Below are 25,200 nucleotides of genomic sequence, written 5' to 3'. Positions count from 1 at the left end.
CTTATTTTCATACGAAGTTACAAATTAGACTTCCATTACAATGAAAAATGAATCAAAATTAATACCGGCATTTGATGCATTCTCATGAATTTTGATTCAAAAGATTAACAATTTCATTTTTCTTCTTAATCAAACAGATGAGAAAAACAATAAATGCAGTAGAAAATTGCAACCTTTATCAGACCTGGTTATAGGTCAGTTAGTCAACAAAATCAAATTCAAACATGCTGTTTTTTAACTCTGAAACCTGTATTGTGCCTTTATCACATCATTCCCTCCCCCCTTACATTTAAAGTACCAGTATACGTACATGCAAGATGTTTTTCACTAATTTATGACCCATACTTTAGCATAAGTTAACAGCTACATTAGTGGTAATTGTCTTGGTAAAAATTGCTTACCAAAACAGTACTGATCCAAAGGTCCCTCAAGCCTGTAATTCTTAGTGATGCCTTTGCGGATGTGTATTATTTATATATTAAAAAATAGATATCAATTCTTATCAAATGATTGGCTCAAGTCTATCACATGACCAGTGATTAATTTCAGCCTGGCTAATAACTAGTAGTAATGACCAGCTCTATTAACCGGTCATGGTTTTGAGACCATGGTTTACCAAATAACAAGGATCCATATCACTATCTTATATAATGCATACACATCACTTTACTCAAGGCATTCAAATGATTGCATGCACTTCTTACGCTTGAACAGTCTCCACATCCTCGGCTATGCTTCAGGCATGTTATATCTGTTCAAAAGTTACCTTCTACATAATTCTTACTAATGCACTTGCTGTATTATTTGTTTATTATTATATCAAATGGGACACTAATACAGCAATGTCGGGAAATAACAAGGTACCATTCCATGAAGGGGGAGGGGGGTATATAGCTTTTCATAATTTACCAATGACTGGATTGTGAAGTGCCAAAGGAGGTGACCATATTTCTGATGTTTTAGCAAAGAATGACAGTATCTTTATCAAATCATAATATATAATAATAGTTACATTTATATAACACTTATTAGAATGTTTTTAAGTGCTTCATATTGCAATTATTATTACTTAATTGCTAGGTATATTACATAGGCTTTCACATCCTAATGGGTAACCATTATGTCAAAGAATATGTTTTTGAATCTCTTTTCTATCCAAAATCACAAAAAATTACATTTTTGCTTTAACATATGGGCAATTCCACAGGTCATGAGCTTAAAAATTCAAATTCAATATTTTCTTGAATTTTTTAATATAACATGATAGTTTCAGGAACAAAAAAAAAAGTTTATTTTCATATGTATACTTTGGAAAAAATAGTCAAAAGTTGTGTCTTCCATTCTGTACCAAAATACAAGAAAAATAGTGAAAAATGAAATATGCCTTATTACCATTTTGTTATTGCAACAACATACCACTTTATATATTTCTGAAGTTTAGAAGAGTCAAATTACTTAAAATACACAACAGCTTTTCAAGTAAATTTGTAGTACTCATTCAAAAATGAATATTGCAACCTGCTCAGGTGATGTAACATGAGTAACCAAAAAAATGACTTTTTTTTCTGAGAGAAAATTCTTCACAGTTAATTGGTGGGATTTTAAATTCTCTTCCTTCAAACAATCTTTGACACAGTGATGACTATCAAAATCATTAAAAAGTACAATTTTTTAATAAAAATGATGAAGAAAAACTGTAACGTGAGTAACTTTGTAACGTGAGTAACCATCATGTAATGTGAGTAACCAGTAAAAATTATTCAGTTAGGTAACATTTTCTGTGGGATGTCAAGTTTTAAGTCTCATGGTGAGTTGTGAAGTTATTTTTGATTAATTAAAAGCAAAATGAGGGTACACCTCTTTGATGTGACTCTTTGTTCATCAAAATATCAGTGGTCATACAATCACACAAAAAATTGAATAGTAGTAGAAGTATTCACAATGCGAGAGTGCATTAGTAAGACTTGGTTTTGATTAACCAAACTTTAAAGAGTGTTACAAAAAAACAAAGAATGTCCTTACCTGTAACCCTATCTAGGCCGGGTATTTGGGAGTTGATATGGCCCGGGGGGGGGGGGGGGGGGGCCTCCCAGTCCCCCTTGAGATCTCGGCCATTGGACATAATCTACAATACTATACAGTAATTGATTTCATGCAAATTGGTATTAAGCGATTATGCTAATTTATGCATAATTAGTAAGCGAAATCATACTTTTCCCTCCTACTCCCTAATAAAGCTCCAATTGTTCCAATTTTTGGTATAAAATCTCTTTTTGATGTTCCTAGCAATGAATTTTACACACATTATTGAATTTTTAATGACATGTGTGTTGTTAATCATACATGGACAAAATGTAACGTGAGTAACCATATTATCTGCACCCCAAGTAAAAACCATGTGTTCTTTATTTTTTTAATTATATACAAAGTTTGTCTCCCTAATATACTTCTTTGGAATGGATATAATTAACTTTCATAAAAGCCTTGTATGAGGAGACTTTTCACTTATGTCGACTTTTCATTTTATGCATGTCCAAATCATGTAACGTGAGTAACCGACACATTCCAAAGATTTGCCAGGAGCATAATAAAATTTCCCAAGTTTTGTTTTTATACAAAGGATAGTCAGACTGTGTACTTTGTTGTGATAAGGAGATGTTTAGTTCCTATCAATAATAATGGAGTTACAGCTCCAAGTATGAGTCAAGGTGTCTGCAAATGTAACGTGAGTAACCGTGGAATAGCCTTAACATATGATTCAATGGTCTGAAATATAAATATCTTGTCATACCGAGTTCCCTCATAAATTATTTGTATGGAAGTAAAAAGTAACCTGCTACCACTTCATATTCTGACAATTTCCACTGCAGTCCTCTTCCAGGCTTTGTTATCGTTTGTCTCATCATTCTTTGGACCAGTATCTTTTATCACTAGTCTAGCATAAGTCCCGCCGACTTGACCGCTGGTCAACAGGCCAGGATTGATGCACACAGCACCTTCAATTTCCTTGTAAAGAATAGAAAATAAACCAGTTTGAATCACCATTGCAAAACAGATATTATACCACTCTTGTATAGAACTTACATCATCATATAATCCTTTTATTATCTAAATCATATTTCTTAAAGGTTAAGTCCACCCCAGAAAATTGTTGATTTGAATCGATAGAGAAAAATCAAACAAACATAACGCTGCAAATTTCATCAAAATCGGATGTAAAATAAGAAAGTTATGACATTTTAAAGTTTCGCTTATTTTTCACAAAACAGTTAAATACACAACTCAGTGATATGCAAATGAGAGAGTCAATGATGTCCATTACTCACTATTTCTTTTGTTTTTTATTGTTTGAATAATACAATATTTCAATTTTTACAGATTTCACAAGAAGGACAAACTTAACATAACCATAAACTGTTAAAATAATGGTAATTCCACATGTTCAGGGAGAAATGAAACTTCTGTTTCACTTGACAAGGAGCAGAAAATTAAAATATTTCATATAATAAAATACAAAAGAAATAGTGAGTGGGTGACGTCATCAGTCTGCCAATTTGCATACCGACCAAGATGTGCATATAACTGTTTTGTGAAATTAAGCAAAAACTTTAAAATGTCATAACTTTCTTATTTTACATCCGATTTTGGTGAATTTTCAGTGTTTTACTTGTTGGATTTTTCTCCTTTTTTTCAAATTAACTTTTTGTTGGGATGGACTTGTCCTTTAAGGTTTACCTTACTTTCTCAAGGACCTAGATCAAACAGATATCAAGTTGAATGCAACCCTTACAGTTGATTGAACAAGTTTAGCATATCATCCCACACTAGAATCAGATCAGTAATCAATTGGAAGACATTGACATGTGATTTCATTTTCTAAAATCTTATTGTTCATGATAATAAATAAGTTTGAAACCCATATACCACCCTTCCCCACAAAAAACCCCTACTTTCCTGTTTGCTTACCTTCACAAAGTAGCGCAACCGAGACGGGCAGATGAAGATGTGTGGAGCGCACCCCATCTTTCCGTACTGGGAGAATTTTTCATAGTCTATCGGAATCTCCTCAGAGGGTGGGTATAGAGGGTAGAAGTTCTGATGGCTGAGGATGTGACGAACGAGACGACCAAGACGGTCAGATGAACCAGGAGGACTGAAAACACAAAGATTCGTTTGTTTTAAATCCTTGTTTCCAAAGGATTTAGCAGAGAATGAGTTTACCATATACTTTTCAACATTTAAGGATTTCTGCAGGATTTGGAACTTTTGATTGCAAATTACACAAAAAAAATCAGCATGAAATTCATTTCATGATTTATCGGGTGTAGTTAAAAACAATGTCAAAGGAACTGCATGTTAATATTACATGGTAGGTATGTACCAATACAAGTGTCCTTGTTTCTGTTGTGAACCCTCCCAGTCTATCTTTATCCTTTAGCAGCCAACCCTCCATTTTGTGCTGGATCACCGATGCATATACAGCTGATGCCCTGCTATTGCATTAGCTGTGGAGGATGCTGAATAGCCAGCCAGCTAGCTTAAGGTAGCTAGCTTACACACATCATGGGCGCAAGGCCGACCGCGTGACCACTGCCTCCGCGCTCCTTCACTGTTTGCGAACGGATGTTTCATAGCAGTGGTGTTCAGAGCAAGGACTAACGGCTTCTGAGCGAAACATAGTATTTGGGAAACAAACATTGAGCTCTGAAAGGGGGGACTTGCCTCAACCACCCTGTATCACAAATCTAGATTACAATATCCGATAATCATCGCAAAACTGTCCTAGGAAGAAAGGACAATCTTGAAAAGCCATCCATGATATACAGTGACATATGTGCAAGTTTTTCCTTGGGATGTTGTTCTTTATCGACCATTTCTATCCTGAAGTAAATACTTTTCCATGATACAGACAAGTTCACAGAATTCATGGAACTTTATGGAAAACACAATTTTTCAGGTCACAAATATGAATTCCAAAATGTAAAGTGAATATCATGACATCAAAGCAAATTCAATAAAACAAATTTGTGCATCCGTGGAATATCTGCCTGTCAAACCTCTTTGCAGTGTTTAGCATGTGTTCACCATGCCTATTGATATGAGTACTGTGCAGATTATTATCACAAAATGTTGCTTTTTCCTTTTATAATTACTTAATCATATTTTTGAACGTCACCAAACATCACAGAATTCAATATTTTAGAACAAAGAAAATGGAATTGGTCATTTAGATCTTAAAAGAACATGGAATTAGTTGTTTAGAACACAGAAGAACGAAAAACCACTTGTTTAGAACACTGAAACACATTGAATTATACTTTGAAAATGAAAAACTGAGAACTATTCTACATTCTTACCATGAGATCTCTTCTCGACTCAGATGGAATACAATGTCTGTTGAGGTAGATGCTATATTGATTCCATTGATATTAATCATCTCTGGCTCAGCCACAAAATGCACTCTCTATAAAATATGAAACGAACAAGGAAAACATATTAAAATCACTAATTATTATGTTAGGTTTCATTCATACTCTTTGGTCTTAAAACACACTTTTAATGTCGCAATGATGTGATGTGTAGATGCAGGATTGGCGGGTGTGGGAAAAATGTGGTGGTAAATACTGGTAAATACCACCTCGATAATTTTTGAGGAAAATGAGAAATAGTTGAAAACGCAGGAAAATACTACGCAATATACCCTTGGAATATTTTCAGGTATTGCGCAGGTGCTTGTCGAGCATATTCTTGTATTTCCCTATACCTCCCTGTATGTACATCTTAGGTACTTCCAAGCATTTATACAAGTTTTTTTCCAGTATTTCCCACTGAGGCAAGAAATACCTAAATTACCAACCCTGCATAGATATAAAGTCTGCAAAGAAGTTCTGAGAAGAAGAAAGGACTCTAAATTCAAGTTCATCTTTATTTTATAACCTGAAATCATTTGTTACCTTTGGTTGGTTCTTGATGTCAGTGTAAGGTGGTTGAGGATAGATGAAATGATGATGAGCATCTCTCAAAGATGGCTGAAAGATTAGTTCACAACCAACACTGCAGCAAAAATTAATATCATTTACATTTTTTTTTATTTATCACATAATTAGCAAATCTGCAAAAGTGCAAATTAAAGGAAATACGCCAATAACACTTCCCTTTTGAGATAATGCAGGGAAATAACATATTTTTATACAAAAAAATTGTTTTTATGATATTATGAAATAGTCATCCAAGTCATCAAAAAACATGGACTGGGTGTTTGAAGGAAATCCAATAACAATATTCTTTCAGACTTAAAATTTAGTTAACTTTATTCATGTATTTATGTTTGATATACAACAAATCATTACCATTTCCAAGAAATACAACTTATCGGCATTACTGTGCACCACTGCTCTGTGTTTTAAGTTTTATGTAACCAATGTGTTTAGGTTATATTTATACTTCATTTTGAATTATTCAAGGGAGCACCTTGCTCAATAAATTTCTTGAGCTGCTACCCCCTTTTATCTTTTGTACATTTTATATTGAAATATCTGAAAATAAATGAATTGCATTGAAATCATGTCAGTCCCACACGAACCCAATGCTTGCCTTAACTAAGGCAAATCATTTTGTGAGACCTCTTTAATGATGTAGGTCTATAGATATCTGTAAGTCCAAGCTTTTTTATCAGCTCGAGCAGATTCAACTTGGGTACTACTTTGACTGCATTACACAGAGTAGCAAGTACATTCAGCTACATACAATCATGGTGTTTGCATTCAAATTCAGAAGAAACTTATCACCTTATCCATTTTTAACTATCAGATGGATATGCAGATGGGCATCCAGAAAAAAAAACAAGCAAGCTTTCATATTTGCAATATCCCAAACAGACTTTTAATTCCTTGTACCTCAAAATTTAGAAATTTCATGGCAGCTAAAAACAAGCTGTATTTTAGAATTATGACATAAGTGGGAACCTTTTTTTTTTGCCTAGAATGAGTTCTCTACAGGAATTGACTGATCAAAATTTAGAAATTTCATGGCAGCTAAAAACAAGCTGTATTTTAGATTTATGACATAAGTGGGAACCTTTTTTTTGCCTAGAATGAGTTCTCTTCATGAATTAGGAGATTATTTACAGACAATACTAGGTTGACACCAGTCATTATTATCCCACATAAGTGGGAACCTTTTTTTTTTTTGCCTAGAATGAGTTCTCTTCATGAATTAGGAGATTATTTACAGACAATACTAGGTTGACACCAGTCATTATTATCCCACATAAGTGGAACCTTTTTTTTTTGCCTAGAATGAGTTCTCTTCATGAATTAGGAGATTATTTAAAGACAATACTAGGTTGACACCAGTCATTATTATAAAATACAGCTTGCTTTTAGCTGCCATGAAATTTCTAAATTTTGATCAGTCAATTCCTGTAGAGAACTCATTCTAGGCAAAAAAAGGTTCCCACTTATGTCATAATTCTAAAATACATATTTTTTGAGCTGTCCTAAAATTGTTTTGAAGTTTTAGATGAACAACCATCAAGGATATGCAATAGTCATAAATAATCAAATTTGTTAATACATTGCACCATAATTTGACTCACCTTTCTGTTTTCCTAATGGTGGCCTGTATGATATCATTGAAGACCTTGTCATAACTCTCACCAAGTGATCCATCCTAAATAAAGATTTGAAAAAAAAAAACATTTCTAATAATTTCAATGCTCTGAAATTCTCTCAAATATTACCCATATCAAATAAGAAAACTGTTGCTGAGTGATTGTGTGTGTGCATGCTACAAATCTTCCAATATTATTGTAAGGGGGTGTTCCAAAAGATTTAAGTCTTGACTAAAAAGTACACTTATACGCTGCTTTGAATGAGGTATATTGCGCATAACAGCATTGGTTACAATCATAGGACCTGCTCTACTGTGTACTTTATCAATACTAAGGATAAATATCATGTGTGGCACTAAATCATAATATCAAGTCAGTCTTAACTTATTGACCCCCCCCCCCCCCCCATCCCTTTAAGCCATTAGATTCTCTCTCAAGCAATTATTCAAACATTTAATCTTCAAGAAAAGTGGGGATAATAACAATAGTGATACATGAGATCTATTGGCAAAAAATTTTGAAAATAGTTAGAAAAATGAGAAAGGAAAAAATAAAAGGATTGATCTTGGTGGTGTTACTCTGCATTACCCCTGCATTTCATTTGAGAAATTAAAAATGTTCACTTTTATGTCATGCCCCCCCCCCCCCTTCAAAATATCCTCATACCACTACTGCTTCAATATTCACATTCAAAATCTTTTGCTAAAAAGATGCAGAAAGCCAATATTTTGAAGAAAAAAAAAAAAATTTACCAACATCCCAGCCCTATTTCATACAGATTGGTTATAGTATCAAATGTACAATTTCTATTACACGATCACTTTCAGCCAATCGGATTGGCGGATTTTAGTAGCTTTCAACTGTTATTGCAAATCTGTTATTACAACAAGTTTTGAGAAATGGGTGCCAGTTCACCATGAATATTTCACTATCTTGTGCTAAGCTAGTATTTTACTGATTCCTTTTCTTACCTTGATTTGGCTATGTTCAACATCAACAAAAGGCCCAAGCTATGAACAAGAATGAAAATAAGAAAATTACATCAATGGTATAAATAGAACTAGCTGTTTATTTCCACACAACCTTTAGCACAGATAATTCTATGTTTACTTGAAGGGTACAATATTCATTTATCAAACTCAAGTGTGCTGTAATAGTCAAGCCTGGTAATAGTAATGAAAATGATAAGAATCATACAGTTTTGTTTACATTTGTCAGCTGGTGCTCTTCATAAAATCCTGCTTTCGTTGTTTGTCTTATACCCGATCTAAATGTCATTGTCTCAATCTGATGCAAATTCTATGATACTCATGTGATACTGAAACATACACTGATCCTCATTCAATACACACAGAGCTGAAAATTACAGAACTTCCATAACAGCATTTACCAAGTGTAAAATCTATCCCATTGTTCAACAATTCCTATAATAATTATTGACAAATTAAGTTGTTGGGGTATTTTTTCTTCTTTGAAATCAATGAGTAATTATGCAAGGTAACTTAATTCATGTAAGATCATGATTTGCAATTAAAATATTTGAAAATGTCAAGATGATTTACATTTGATCATGAAATGGAATGTGATAACTCAATATTTTCATAGTTTTATATTTGAAAATCTTGATACTGTTTCATACACAAAAAGACTTCCATACAATAAATAAAATAATAATAACAAAGACAAAAAAATAAATACTACTACTACTACTAATAATAATAATAATAATGAAAATAATGATAATAACTGAAATTACTATAGGAATGCCACAGCAATTACAAAACTCTTAATAGAATGTTTTTAAGTGCTGCATACTAGTACCCTGGCTTCAACCTTGATCGGGCACTCTAGTATTCCAGTAATTCCTTCCTATGTGACAGGAGTTGCTCATGTGCAAAGAAGAAATTGGGTCACAGTTACAACCTCAAATGATAACAATGATTCTCACCAAAATGCAAGCATCTGGTCTGGTCTTCTTGATAACTTTGATAAGATCTTCCAAGGGTTCTAAGCTGAGGTTATCAGAGGTACTGAAGGGACCCGCAGCAAGCAAGAGATGAAGGTTTCCTGTAGCCTCAGGGAAGTCTGTTGATGCAAAGTCACCCATCACACCCTGTATGTCAAAATACATGAAAAAGGCTTGGTCTCATTATGCTTTATTTAAAGCTAAATGCCAGCTGTTGTAGCAATCTCATAATGAGTCTTAACAGAATCCAATATAATGACCACCTTTGTGTCTGTAACCTAGAAATAACAAATGTGCCAAATGATTCTGGGTTGTTTTTTTTACAGTATTCCTCAATTCCATTCTTTTCTTGAAATCTCTGTATCACTTTATGTAATATCAGTATGTTTACATGCATATCTTTATAATGTCTCTTTTTGTTTTTACAATCTGCTATTATGCACACATGCATTTCTCTGTACATTTTTTTTATCGGAAATGAAAATAAGTTGAATCAAATAGAAAAATGGGTCATTGCTGAGAAATCGAGAAATGAGAAAAGGTATGCTAGCATTCCAGCCATATATTGGGTCTTTTTTTTCAAGCAATATTTAATACACAGTCCCACATGTGCACACATGAAGTGCATCATCTCCACTCCCTGGGGAGTATTCTGGCCAGGCAACTGTTTATGGGTGCACACATGCCAATCTAATCACATTGACTCTGACATCCTACTTGGTACCCATTTAACACCAGGCTGGAGAGTGACAAACATGGCGGGTGGGATTTGAACCCTTGACCCTTGGTTTAAGAGTCAAGTGACTGAGCCACTACACAACGACATCTCCACAACACCATATGTTGGTGATCTTCAGTGTGATTGATTTTCAGCTTATATTTCATGATTTCAAATAATTAGGCTTAAATGTTAATGTACCATAAACTAGATCGATCATGATGTGATGGCACTTTAACCTTGATTTTGTCTTATGACATCATTGTTTATTGCAACTTCATTACTTTAGCTTTAACAGTGATACCACATAGAATTGAAAGAAGAAATTTCATCTAGAATGGTCAATAAATATTTGCTTTCTCTGGAAAAAAAAATCACGTTTGAAAATGAGGAATCCCTAATTTTGTCGGATAAATTACATTCCTTCTCTATAACATGAGAAAAATACTACAAGCAGATATTTTTTTCTTTTTATTCCAATTTATTCCAAATTATAAAAAGGGTGTCTTTTGCAACATACTATGGCAATATTTGCTATTTTTTATTAGGAGGTAAACCCCCATTATACTGCATGCATTTTTCTGATTTAAAATCACTCTAGTCGGCAAAACAACCTCTACTATCTAATGAACTTCTGCAATTAAAGATGATAAATTTTACAAAAATACTGTCATAAGAAAACCTCTGTAAAAGATAAATTCCATGAATTTCCTGTAAGAATGATTGAATTCCCTGGAAAAGCATTTCCTGGCTTCCTGAACACTCTTACCATATAAACTTTTTTAAAATCCCTGTTCATAAACAAATAAGCAACTTGGAATAAAAAGCACAGCAGTTCATTCATTAATACATCATAAGTTGAAAAATACATCATCCCTAAAAAGACTTACTGGATATATCTTGGAAGCCACAAACTTGACCCCAGCACTGTTGACCCCATCCATGGCAACGACCTGACCCGGAAACAGGGAAAACTCCTTGACCTCTGCAAGACTGACAGCGACCTGTTTACCAGCAGACGACTCGACAGATCCCTCCATCATGACGGACTGAGCGTTGAGACGGCCATTGCTGTCACAGCAGATCCTACCTACAACTGTTTCTGATTCCTGATGGTGCAAAAAGGACAGACATAGTTCTTATGTAAGGTTCATGGGACGGGTTGAAAATATCATAAATTGTTGAGGGGTGTTTCACAACTATTTAGGTATGACTAAAATTCAAATTCAATCATGGGTTATTAAAAATACTAAATAATAAACTAATAAAATTTGAATACATGGGCAATTGCTATATCTGGCAAGCCATTGCAGATTGTTAAAAAATGATGTTCAAAAGTCCCCCTCCTCATCATCCTTCTGTTCTTTCTCCTTCTCTTTCTCCTCCCCTCTCTCTCTGCTTTTCTTTCAATTTCTCATCTCCCTCCTTTCCCTCAATATTTTGATTCCATATATTTCTACTACTTCCACTATCACTATCACCATCACTACAGGTTATCATCATTACCTGTATGGGCAATGCCAAGTGGGATACACTCTCAATATTATGTCTCTCCTGAAGGGTTTTTGACATGTCTTCAATCATTTCATTCAGAACTGAAAGAAAAATGAAAATAAATATGGTGAATTTTATGACAAAGAGTTGGATATAAGTAGGATTTTATTAGATAAAGTATATGATAAGTTTGAAAGTGTAATAAAATGAAACGGGTAACTTGGAGATTAGCCTTTGCTAAAAAAAAGTAGCTTTGAAATACAATAAGGAATCAACAGAAATTCACTCCCCATAGCAAATCACAACTACATTAACAAGAATGGAATGTCTTAATTATGAGTATACAAATTTATTTGTTTGGCAGCCAACTTTCTAGCTTCCTTTCTTAGTTCATTTCCAACTGAAGTAATAAAAAAAAAGAAATTAACAAGTTTAGCAGTCTTGAAAAGGAGTTACCAGAATATTCAAAATATGGATTGACAATGGCCTAAAAATGAATAATTTACTACGGAAGATGGTCAAGATAAGAAGAATCAAATGGCTTAATTTTCTAGATTTACCATGTAATCATTTTTTTAATGTTAAGCATGGATAAAACTTGACTAATAATACAAACATACCATCAGCTTTCTTCTTCATCTTCTGCATCATATACTTGTACTTGTCAGACTTCTTAATACATTGGTTGTCTCGACCTCGAGAGATGCAGCATTTGGTCAAGTTGGACCCCTCCCAGATGACAGAAGTGACCGGTCCGAAGCTGGCCACCACCTCGCCTGATTTGCTACGACTGCTATACTTCTGAGAAGGAGTGGCAGACCTAGAAATTATGTCAAAATATTTCTATTAATACATTGCATTGGATTAAACTAAAGACGCACACCACCCTCAATCACGAAAAATAAACAAAAGTACTTAAGAGTTCACAAAAATTGGCAAGGCCTTGAGCATTTCTCATTATTCTGCTGTTCAGTAGGTAGGAGAAAAAAAAATGAAAATCAATATTATATTGTTCAAAATGAAATATGAAAAAAGAAATACTCCAAATATCTATTTTGCCCAATTGATTGCAGGCCTGACAGCAACTGTGCAGCACCAGAATGACGTAGCCCTATCCCTAGAATTGTTGAATGCTAAACAGGATAGCAGCAACTCCCGTCTGACGTGGCCGGGGTTTGAACTCCACACCTCCCGGTTGTGAGAAGGACGCTATACCAACTAAGCAAACACACCGATTTAGAAAATTGCTTTTCTAAACTTTCTTGAATATTGTTTGTGGCAGATCTTTGAGCAACTTTGAACAAGATGGTCAATATTTGGGGGGAAGTGGGGTTGTTGGAATCAGACAAAACTTACAATGAGGGTGAACTGCCGGTCGATGTAATGTCATCTTCTTTCTTGATATTCTTCTCTCTCAGAGGCGTTCTCTTATTTGTAATGCTGTCTGGTGTTGTCATAACTCTCTTCTGTCTTGCCTTTGGGCCAGGGGTATAAGCATCAAGCAAATCATCAGACTCATCATCATCAAGCCTGGTATTTTTGTATTTCTTGGTTAAGGAGGGAATCTTAAAGGAATTATTACATGCATCTTGTCCAAAATGCTATAATACTATGCTAATATTAGAGGACGAGAAGCTTGTGCTTGTAAGGTATAATTACAATCTCAATAACTCTACATTAATAGTGCCAGGAGTAACAGATATCACTAACAAACATATTCAAAATCCAGAAACACACTAACAAAGGCTGTTATTATTTATTTTTTTACATTAATATATGTCTTTCTGAAGTGGCAGAATAAAAAATTTCAATTCCATCCATAATACATTGAATATCTTTTTTTTAATTGACGAAAAAAGCATTGCTGCAATTTGCATAGGAATATGTTTATATAATATATTACATATGCAATAAAGTAGGGCAAGCTCACAATTAGATGTCACAAGCAAAATTGTTTAATTTTTATTTCCAGCAATTCACAAAAAGGAAATTAAGGTAATATGGACTTTTTTACAGTAGAAAAACATCTTCCAAATAGAGTCAAACTAATTTACCAATCACCTGTGCAAAAGAAGCATAGATCTCAAATTTGATTTCCATTGAATTAATTTCCACATTTAAACATTACAGAAACCTGGTCAATGGTCATGAAAAAACTTTTATCAATCCCTTACGTGGTCTTTATAGACAGGTTCTACTGTATCAGTTTTGTTCTTGATATCTGAAATATTGATAATTATTTACAAGGATACATTGAGAATGATGTTTTTCTGGCGGCTTGCTTCTGGCTTGAAGGGGTCTTGACTTTAGAGCTCTTTTTGGTCAGTGCCTGGAGGTAAAATAAAATTCATACTAATACTAGTAATAATAATATTCTTATCTACCCAGGGTATCCACTCTCAACTTTAAGCTGTTATTCCAGCAGGCCTGGCACAACATAACATGTTATTATCATTATAAACAACTTTTACAAAATGATAATATTGGAAAAATTTTGGAAAGACCAATCCCAATTTTTTTTAGAAAAAAGAGAAAAACATTCCATACATTCTTATGCAAGCAATTTTTTTTTTTGGGGGGGGCTACTTTTCACAACTTACTTACTTCACAACCATGTAAATCTTTTTTGTATTTTTTTTTTTTACATTTCTTGGGCTAGGTCCCCTTGTAATTCTTCCCAAGCCCTTATTCATACATTTTCTCTTTCTCTTTTCAACCTGAATAATGGATGAACATAAGTTTAAAGACAAACTGTTGATTTTTTCCAAAAATGTTCAAGGGTTAAAAAAACCCAAGTCCATTTAATGCCATGGCTGTCCTGTGGATTCTGTATAGACTGGCCTTGATGCCCCTCTCAAGTGCCTTGGAGATTTTTGTGCTCTTGTTTTTGTTTTTGCATTTGTGCTGTAACACATAAAGGCGCCCAATGGAAAAGTGGCCTTGCCTTGAAAATATCAATATTAAGGTATGGATTTTTTTTTGTTTACAATGTATTAATTTCACAATTATATAGGCCTACCTAAATCATAATCACCTTACTGATGATTTCCCTGATTTTCAAAAACATAAAAAATGTGGAACAAGCAAGAATGTTCTCTTGAGGTTCTTACAAAATCAGATGATCATTAATTATCAAAACTATAGATCTGTGTCCGGTTTGCAGATGAAAAAAAGAACACCACCAAAATAGTACGAGTTTGAATTAATTGTTTCATTAATGACTCATCACCTTAATTTTTTTAGTGATGAACAACTGAACAAGGTGTTTTTCATGTAACAAATAGCCAGGGATTTTCACTTCCCCTCAGCTTCGTTATAAGGTACCACATCCTTGCATCTCATTGACTAAGAGCAAATTAAGTCACTGACAAAGTTTTTCATGAAATGCTCCCCTGTAACCCAGGGAATAAATAATCAAAATTTATAATAATTATTCATAATCCCGAATTAAATTTTTAGTATTTGTTAGATAATAATTTTTATCTATAAATTGTTCTTCAAAACGACCTTTTGTAACATTGCTAATCATAGCTCTACATCATAACGAAGCGGTTCCAGAGACAGACCGATTGTATTTGCTTTGTTGACAAACAGATCAAAGGATCTACATGAGATTGGTCTGGAAAGAAACCTTCAATTTTTCGCCTTTTCGTAAATTATGATTAGGGGCAAGGACAACTTTCCCATAGGCCATGTACTTTATTATCTGGGATTTGTGGTTTTCTCCTAAGTACCCACTCCCCTAAATCTAAATATAACCCAGGTAGTATATTGTTTAAGGTCCTCATGAAAGAAAAATATAATTTGAAATAAAACTTTTGGGAAAAATGACATTTTAGCTATAATATGTAGTGGAGTACATGAAAGAGTAGTCCTTGCCTTACATCACAATTACATCCCATATGCAGCCAATTTGAAGTCTCCATAAATACAGTGATTACCAATATTTACAACTTTTTAAAATTTATAACTTTCTTGTTGTTTGTCCAATATTGTTCAAACTTTCACCTATCAACTTGTCTGATTTCAGTTTTTATTTGGGTTGGATTCCCCTTTAACATTGCATGGCAAAGTTACCAAAATGGTGACAGTTCCCTGATCTAGTGTGGGACTCTTAACTGAATTCCTTTCGTGCCTTCTTTACACCCGAGTGAAGATGAGAAACTGAAAAGTACAAGAAAAAAAAACATTGAGAACAATTAGACTAGCCACACCCTAAATAGCAATCTGTACCTCTCTCTCAAGTTGCTCTAGTGTATCGATGTTAATTGCCAGTCCACTGTGAGTTGTAGAAAATGCAATCCACTCAGCCACTGCATCCTCTGCTGTCAGGCGGTATAATAAACATAATTCTTTCACTGTAACAAAAAGAAAGAAGAAAAAAGACATAAAATGTCATCATAACAGCCACTTTTTACATTCAATTAGCAACATAATTATTTTGGCGAAGGAATTTCACAGATCTAGAGTACAATCTACTTTTTTTACTCTGCAAAATTATAATTTGTTACGGTAGTTAGACATGTTAGATGTCTACTTTTACAACATCCAAAACTATCTCCTTCCATGCATGACAAGCTGACCACTAAACTCTTACTCTTCCTGCACAAAATCCACATCTCTCGTACCTCCTTTCTCTCTTCTCTCTCTTGAATGTGTATTAAATTGTACTGTATCACCAATACTACTCTGAGGAAGTGCTTTGTGCTCTTATAATCATTTATGCAACAATACAGCAACCAGCTGTAGATCTCCAGGATCAGCGGAGGAAGAAGATAGTCGACATTATGCATGTTAAGCCATCATCTTGAAATTAGTGCTCCTTCTACATGTAGTTTAAAGTTTCATCTAAAGTTAACAGAATGTGCTTCAAACACAAGAACAAGACACAGAATGACAGATTTATGAATATGAATATTAATTGATGAATTCATTTCTTGAAAATTTTGCATAGATGTGGATTGAACAACCATGACAACAATGCAATTCTCATTTATTATAATCTATTTAATACATGTTAACTCGATAACAATTCATTTGCGCATTAATGATCGTATGGTGGAATTACATGCCTAATCATTCAAAGGAATGTAAGTTAGATTTCTCTTTTCTTAAATACATTGTTAGAAATTTTCTAACAATGTATTTAAGAAAAGATCCTGCCAAGCATCATTTTATTTATTGACCTAGATCTATGTAAATATGTGTATCATTTTATTGTATTGTGTATTTTTAATGCTTTGGTTGAATTTTATAAATTGAATTGAAACAAAACTTACACTTGTCAACAATGTCAGGGTCACTGGTGTCCAATGTTACTCCAAACGTTTCAAACTGTTCAGAGAGGTCATCTTCACTGACAGAAGCCATGATGGACTATCTAGAACAAGTTCCTCGAGTCTATGAAAGAAAGTTTTGAATGTTTCACAGATTCAAAGTCAACTTAAAATTTGGCCAAGATCTCACTAAAATTATATATATAGAGAGAGTTGTGTTGAGCTTGAGTTGAAGTTTAACTTGAAGTTGAATGATAACTTAGGCCTATGACTATGTTACTGTATCTCCCTTCGTAGAACAGGTTCAAATAATTGCAGCACGTACGAGTTTAACTTTAATCTCAATTCAGTCCAACTCCAAGGGCAACTTCTTTTAACTTCAGTGGTCTGTGGAGTATGCCTGTGAATACAGCAAACAAAGACGTATTACAAAAAATTTCGAGCAAAAATTACAACCCCTGCTAAACTGAACAGGTAGACTGAATACGTAACTCTTAAGCATCGGCGAATACTCAGCATCAGCAACAGCGGGCAGTACACACTAACGTTACGTGCTGCTAGGCCAGAGCAGCCCCGGTCACGTCACCGGTCCTGAGCTGCTGCAAATATGACACTGTCCGCGATCTTCGCGCTTGTTAGATTTCCCGCGTTGAGTTTCAAGTGGATCTACTTCCGGTACCGGTACCGATCCGAACATACCCGACAATATTCAACAACAAGTAAAAAAAAAATTTGAGGCAATGCAGTCAATGTTGCTGCCATTTTTGTCTGATAGTGGGATTCGGTGGATATGGGAGAGGCTGTGGTGGGTAGTGGTGGTGTGGTGGTGGTGGTGGTGGCGGTAGTGATAGTGGTGGTGGCGGTGGTGGTGGTTATATGATGGAAGAGGCGGTGGTGTCGGAGGTGGTGGTGGTGGTGCATATGGTGGTGGTGGTGGCGGCGGTGGCGGTGGCGGTGATGATGGAAGAGGCGGTGGTGTGGAGGTGTGCATGGTGGTGGTGGTGGTGGCCTGGGTGGTGGTGTGGTGGTGGAGGTGTGCATGGTGGTGGTGGTGGTGGTGGCGGCGGTGGCGGTGATGATGGAAGAGGCGGTGGTGTGGAGGTGTGCATGGTGGTGGTGGTGGCCAGTGGTGGTGGTGGTGGCCTGGGTGGTGGTGTGGTGGTGGAGGTGTGCATGGTGGTGGTGGTGGCCAGTGGTGGTGGTGGTGGCCTGGGTGGTGGCGGTGGTGTTGCATGGTGTTGGTATAGAGGTGGTGGCGGTCGGTGGTGATGATGACGGTAGAGGCCGTGGTGGGTGACAGGGTGGTATAGAGTATGCAGACAGGGTGGGGTGGCCCCGGGGGTGGTGGTGGTGCTGATGGTGATGGCGACAGTGGTGTTTGTTTTGTTAGCTCCATTATTCCCCGAGTTCCACTTTCACTTTATTACGTATTCATCACTTCTACCTCAAGGAGATTTGTCTGGGAGATTTATTTTGTTTTGTTTTTATTGTATTTTTCTTGGAGATATGTTTCTACATAAGAGCCAATTTGCTTTTTTAGAGTCAGACCACGGGAGTGTTTCGTGAATCATGTCAGTATAATTTCCCACTGACATAATATTCTGTTAGTCAGATGCAAGTATTTTATTTTAGTACATTATACAGCACTCAGTGAAAATTTGAACTGACTAAAAATTTTATGAAATGCATTCATTCATTTACCTAGGGTAGCCTTGACGGCAGTATGAACAGTACGTTACTTCTCAATGGCTGAAAATAATATAATTTAAACAGACAAAATAAAATTAGGCAAATAAAAACACGGGGGATCATCCGTATCGGACAAGGAAAAAGAAAAATATGATATTTTAAATGTGTGCACTATTTCGATGAACAGTTCTTTGCATGTCTTAATCAGGAGCAAGCTGATGATCCCCCAGAGGCGGGGCTAGCGCAATCACCCACACCAGAAAGAAAGAAAACTTAAGTGAACATTTTGGTAGGAAAGTCAATAGAAAGGTGTGTAGGAACCACTATCCCTGGTATAATACATTCTTATGTAGGAATATGAATCTTCGATTTCATTTTCTGACCCTTCTGATGGAATTATCTGTCAATTGATCCCCCAATCATTGCTCTTACTGAAACTAGGTTCACGGAAACACCGAATTCCTTATGCACCATCCCGAATTATGATATTGTTATAAACAATAGGAAAAATAAAATTGGAGGTGGACTAGCATTATATATTCCGTCTTCATTTGATTATGCAATTAGACATGAATTTGAATATATGAATGATATCATCGAATCCTTATTAGTAGAAGTAAAACTTCAAAAAGATAAGAAAACTCTAATAGGTGTCATCTACAGACCTCCTCAAACTTCTTGTATAGAAGATTTTTTACTTGCTACTAATGAACTTTTGCAAAACGGAGAATTGATAAATAACAATTGTATCATCACTGGTGATTTCAATATTAATCTCTTGACCAGTAATCACTCTGCAACAAACGATTTCCTTGAATTAATGTTAACTTCTACTTTTTTGCCGATTATTTCTAGACCAACCCGTATTACTGATCATTCTGCTACGCTTATAGATAATATATTCTGTAACTCTCATCCTCTTCCGAAAGCTGGCATTGTAACGACAGACATATCCGATCATTTTCTTATTTTTACCCATATCCAAACAATGCAATCACTCGCAAAAATGGAAAAGAAATATAGGATCTGGCGCAACTTTAGTGACAAAAATATTGAACGCCTCCAAGAAGATTTAAGCTCTGTTGATTGGTCTGACGTTTATAACTCGAAAGAGAATGTCGATGACTCATTTGACATATTTTTGAAATATTTCAATGATTGCTTAGATTCTTGTGTTCCTTTAAAGAAATATCGAAATTACGACTATAAACGTGTTCCAAAGCTACCATGGGTTTCAAAAATGATATTAAGGTCTATCAATCGGAAAAATAATCTGTATGTTTCGTATATATCAAATCCAAATGATGTTTCACGGAATAGATACACGTCTTATAAAAATACCTTAACAACTACTCTCCGAATAGCAAAAAAGAGGTTTTATTCAGAAAAATTACAATCATATAAAAACGACCTTAAAAATACATGGAAAACAATAAATGGGGCTCTAAACAAAACTAACAAATCTAGTGCTGTTAATAAATTATGTGTAGATGGAAATATGGTTGAAGATACTCATTCTATAGCAAATGAATTTAATTCATATTTCTCTCAAATTGGACCAAAGTTAGCTGGAAATATTATCCCCGTAGAAAATTCGTTTAAGGACTTTTTGGACAAACAAAATGATGATTCAATATTTCTTACTCCAGTTCATAGAGAAGAATTACTTGAGATTGTATTTAATTTGAAAGCAGGAAAGACACCCGGATATGATGGCATTACAAATAAAGTAGTGAAAAACATTATACATTCTCTTGCTGATCCCCTGCTTCATATATTTAATTTATCATTACAGCTTGGCCAGGTCCCAAAGAAGATGAATATGAAGGGGGACCAATTAATTACTAGTAATTATCGCCCAATATCTTTGTAAACTTCGTTCTCAAAAATTCTTGAAAGGATCATTTATAAAAGGACAGTTGCTTTCCTTAAGAAATATAGTATTATATGTGATAATCAATTTGGTTTTAGAGAAAAACATAATACAACTCATGCTATATTGACATTAATAAATAAAATATCTACTTCTTTTGATAATTCTGATCATACTGTAGGATTATTCCTTGACTTCTCAAAAGCGTTTGACACAATAGAACATGAAATACTGTTATGTAAGCTATCAAATTACGGTATCAGAGGGACAGCTTTACAATGGTTTAGGAGTTATCTTACTGATAGAATTCAGTTTGTTACAGTAAATGAATCAGAATCTCGAACAAGGCCAGTTTCCTGTGGAATTCCACAAGGTAGTATTCTTGGCCCCTTGTTATTTATACTTTATGTTAATGATATGAAAAATTCGTCTCATGTTCTCTCATTTATTCTCTTCAGGGGCGGATCCAGCCTTCGCCAATAGGGGGGGCCCGGAATTTTTTCAGCCATATTTCCCCCGATCGGCCGCTCGAATATGATTTTTGCCGGGATTTTTTGTTTCTTTGAAGGGGTAGTCCTAATGGTCATTTTTTAGCTTTATTCTTATGAAACATAAATGTGTAATACCATTACCCTTATTTATATAATGCGAGCGCAAAGCGCGAGCTAAATTTTTTGGAAATCTTATGGACTTTTTCATAAAATTTTGAACATTCTGGGAAATGTTTGTTTTCCTGAAAAAAAAATGCGTATGCAAGTTTATACGAACGTAAAGAGTGAGCAGAAATGAAGTGATGGAAAAGGTACTGTTAAATACTTGCTTGCAATTAGCCATGAAGACGTTACATATTTTTAAAAATCAAATAATGCGAGCGCAAAGTGCGAGCCGAAATTTTTTGACATTTTTACCTAAGGAATGGAAATTCTTAGCACTTTTCGTAACTTAACAGAATAGGTATATAATTAAATGTGCGAGCATCATTAGATTTCATTCGATTCATGATGTAGCATCATTAGATTTATTTATTTCCGTTCAACAATTTTTTTTCAAAATACAATCAAAGTAACAATACATATTCAATATAATAGATAATACAGACAAATCAATGACATTTCGTAACAAATGTTGAATATAAATTAAACAAAACTACAATTTGTTGCAGTAATTTTATCAATGAAAAGAAACAAGAAATGAACGGAGGGACTTGCCGAGAAAAGCAAAAGCTTGTAGAGAAGGCAAGCCCCTAAACTTAGTTTCAATACTAATTATAAACAAACTATATATACAACTATATATACAACAGGCTCTTAGAATAATTTTTCAAGCACAATTCAGATCACACACAGATATACTATTCTTCCAAAATAATATTCTTAAAGTAAGCGATTTATCTTTTCCAACTCGCCCAATTTATGTATAAATTAAACAAAGATGAGCACGAAGCGTGAGCAAAACATGTCGATATTTACACCTACTGAGTAAGTGGGGATCTTCCTTACATTAATAATGCGAGCGCAGAGCGCGAGCAGAATTTTTTTGTATACGTTTTGAACTGCTCGAAATTGTACCTGTTATGGACTGCTTGCATTTAGCCATGAAGACGTTACATATTTTAACATTCAAATATTGCGAGCGCGAAGCGCGAGCTGAAGATTTTTTACCTTTTTTACCTGAATAATGGAAATTCTAAGCACTTTTTGTAATCTTGGAAGGGCTCTATATAAACTGAACTTTATTGATGCGAGCGCGAAGCGCGAGCGGAACAATTATGGACACTCTATTCATGTTTTGTAAATCATGAAAAGGATAAGTTATTGTCAATTTTCATACATTAATAATGCGAGTGCAAAGCGCGAGCAAACACTTTTTGATATTGTGATCTGAAACTGGATAATGATTTAAATAGAGAACAATCTGCGTATATGAACAAACGTGTGTTTTAGATTTCCACCTAGAATTGGGGGTATTCTAAGTACCTTTCCTATCATGATAATCAATAAAGCGAGCGCAAATTGTGCATAAGATGCATGACAATAATCAATGCGAGCGGAAATCGCGAGCCGAAATTTTTGATAAACTGTCATCAAAGTAGTTTGATTTAGAATTAATATTGGGATGTACATTACTCACTAATCAAAATGCTAGCGTGCAGCGCTAGCTGATACGTTTCGACAATCTGACCTGAATAGGGATATTTTGAGAACTTTATGGAATACAGGAAAATAATAGGTACCTGACAAATCAAATTTTGCGAGCGCGCAGCGCAAGCAGAAAATTATAATATTTAGACCATAATACAGACATTTTTACAGAGCACTTTTTAAAAATCAATTTGTAAATCAAACAAAGTAATGAAAGGTCAATTTCCCAGCTGAAATATGTTGTATATTGACTTCAAAGTTTGATATTTCAAGCTCCATATTGAGCAAGATATGCAAATCCCCTAAAAGACAATGCGAGCGCGAAGCGCGAGCGAAAATTTTATATCCTAACAAATAGATTTTTCAAAAAATTATTTTCAAAGTCTTACCCTCATGTTATTTTATTCAATCATGTTCCTCCTCTTATGTTTGCCTTTCTTCTTTTCTCCTCTCTTTTCCCTTCCTTTTCTTCTTTGCTTTCTTTTTCCCTTTTTTTTCTTTTTTTTGCTCCGCCAATAGGGGGGGGCCCGGGCCCCTCGGGCCCCCCCCTGGATCCGCCTATGCTCTTTGCTGATGATTCCAATATTTTCTATACACACCATGATCCACATGTACTTGTGAGCACTATGAATACAGAATTTAAAAAAGTAACAAACTGGATTAAAGCCAACAAATTATCACTGAATCTGCAAAAAAACTAATTATATGCTTTTTAGTCATTCATTGAAACATCTACCGCATCAAATACTTTTAGATAATACTGAAATCAAAGAAGTGCAAACAACAAAATTTTTAGGTCTTACTATTGATAACAAGCTTACGTGGAATGCTCATATCAACAATACTTGCAAAACTGTGTCAAGAAATATTGGAGTCATCAATAAGCTTAAATACGTTCTACCAGCACAGGCGCTATCCATGTTGTATTGTGCATTTATTCTACCATATCTTAATTATGGAATTCTGGCATGGGGTAATGCCTCTCAAACGAGACTAAATAAAGTCTTGCTACTTCAGAAAAAAGTACTGAGAATAATATGCAATATGTCCTTTAGAGCTCATACGGATGAATTGTTTCGTCAGAAACGTATCCTTAAAATCAATGACCTGTACCGCTTGCAACTATTCCAATTCATGTATCAGCTAGATAGAAATAGTGTACCTAATGTCCTACAAAAGAAATTTATGAGAAACAATACTTTACATTCATATAATACGAGACAATCAAATGACTATCACTTACCTAAAAGTAAAACAGTATTTTCTAGCAAAACTGTATTTTTCACAGGACCAAAACTCTGGAATTCTCTGGACAGAGAAATGAAAGAGGCAACTAATCTTATACGATTTAAATTACTCATCAAAAAATTTCTCCTGAATTCTTATTGATTCAATCTAATATTTGTGAACTTCATACTTATCCACGGTAGTACTGATTATTTCTTAAGTCAATATTTAATTTTGTATATAGTGTAAATACATTTGTGTTACAGTGTTTATATCTATATATACGGCATCAAAGGTGACACTTTCAACTGGATAATGGCTTTTCTTTCAGACAGGAAGCAGTCTGTAGTTGTTAACGGCAAACAGTCTTCATGGAGGGATGTCTCCTCTGGTGTCCCCCAAGGCTTGGTCATCGGTCCGACTCTCTTCCTTCTGTTCAGGCGCGCCGGAACACTTTCAGTTTTGGGGGGGCAAAATCCCGAAGGGGGCACAATATTTTTGACAGCGTGAGATACCGAAGCAATCGAGTGGGAGAGGGCGTGGGACCCCCCCCCCACGGTAAGGACTTTGTGTAAAAATGGAGTTTAAAAGTTACGTTTCTATTAAAGAGAATTCAAAAATAAATTTCTTGAGAATTAAACATAGAATTCACTACGAAAGACTATATTCAGAGTTTATGAGAACCTACGCGCAAAACGATCTTATTATTCGGAATGTGGTTTTCGTGTCTGATCAATTAAATTACGTAATACGCTTATATTGACTCAAAATACCAGAAATTACATTTTTCATGCAATATCCTTTCAGAAATATTTATTTATGTACATTTGCATACACGGACGACGCGAGAGAGCACAATTATTATAAGTTTCAAGGAGTGTATTAAGCAGAAGAAGCGTAAGAACAGAACCAAAATACATTCTAATCAATGTCTTTTTTAATTCAAAATGTCAAACTGTTCTGACGTGGCAGACGACGATAAGCGCTTAAATCCCCATTCTATTTAAATAATTTCTGACCTCAGCATTGGAGAGAGTCCCTGATTATCCATGCATAGGCAAAACGTTTCATATTTTGTAACTGGAGGAAAAAGAAATATGACCTGCTTAATTATTGTCCAACAATTTAAAACTTTTCTGAAAATTTAAAACATTACTCGATTTATGTGTTTCCTTTGGCTGCAAGCACTTTTGGATGGCCCCTT

General features: G+C 34.8%; 1 protein-coding gene across 1 annotated transcript; it reads right to left on the bottom strand.

The window, feature by feature from the left end:
* Positions 1-2,743: 2,743 nt before the first annotated feature.
* LOC121418141 (DNA polymerase alpha subunit B-like) lies at positions 2,744-17,717 on the bottom strand. The gene is made up of 14 exons (XM_041611851.1): positions 17,070-17,717; positions 16,024-16,148; positions 14,043-14,119; positions 13,147-13,320; positions 12,411-12,610; positions 11,803-11,891; positions 11,187-11,405; positions 9,561-9,725; positions 8,584-8,622; positions 7,598-7,671; positions 5,955-6,054; positions 5,358-5,464; positions 3,967-4,153; positions 2,744-3,006 (listed from the first exon to the last, which is right to left on the bottom strand). Exons 1-14 carry the CDS (start codon positions 17,158-17,160, stop codon positions 2,845-2,847), a joined length of 1,809 nt encoding a protein of 602 aa, XP_041467785.1. The 5' UTR covers positions 17,161-17,717; the 3' UTR covers positions 2,744-2,844.
* Between the last annotated feature and the right edge of the window lie 7,483 nt (positions 17,718-25,200).

This window comes from Lytechinus variegatus, chromosome 7, assembly GCF_018143015.1.
Source record: "Lytechinus variegatus isolate NC3 chromosome 7, Lvar_3.0, whole genome shotgun sequence".
Lineage (NCBI taxonomy): Eukaryota > Metazoa > Echinodermata > Echinoidea > Temnopleuroida > Toxopneustidae > Lytechinus > Lytechinus variegatus.
The sequence above is the reverse complement of the archived record's forward strand: the minus strand, read 5'-3'. Positions and strand labels throughout refer to the sequence as shown.

Coding starts and splice junctions, on each gene's coding strand:
- LOC121418141 (XM_041611851.1), bottom strand. CDS start 17,160: ATGGCTTCTGTCAGTGAAGATGACCTCTCTGAACAGTTTGAAACGTTT. Junction 13,321..14,042: donor AGAAAAACATCATTCTCAAT/GTATCCTTGTAA, acceptor CAAAAATACCAG/GCTTGATGATGATGAGTCTG. Junction 6,055..7,597: donor ACCATTAGGAAAACAGAAAG/GTGAGTCAAATT, acceptor TTTTTGCTGCAG/TGTTGGTTGTGAACTAATCT.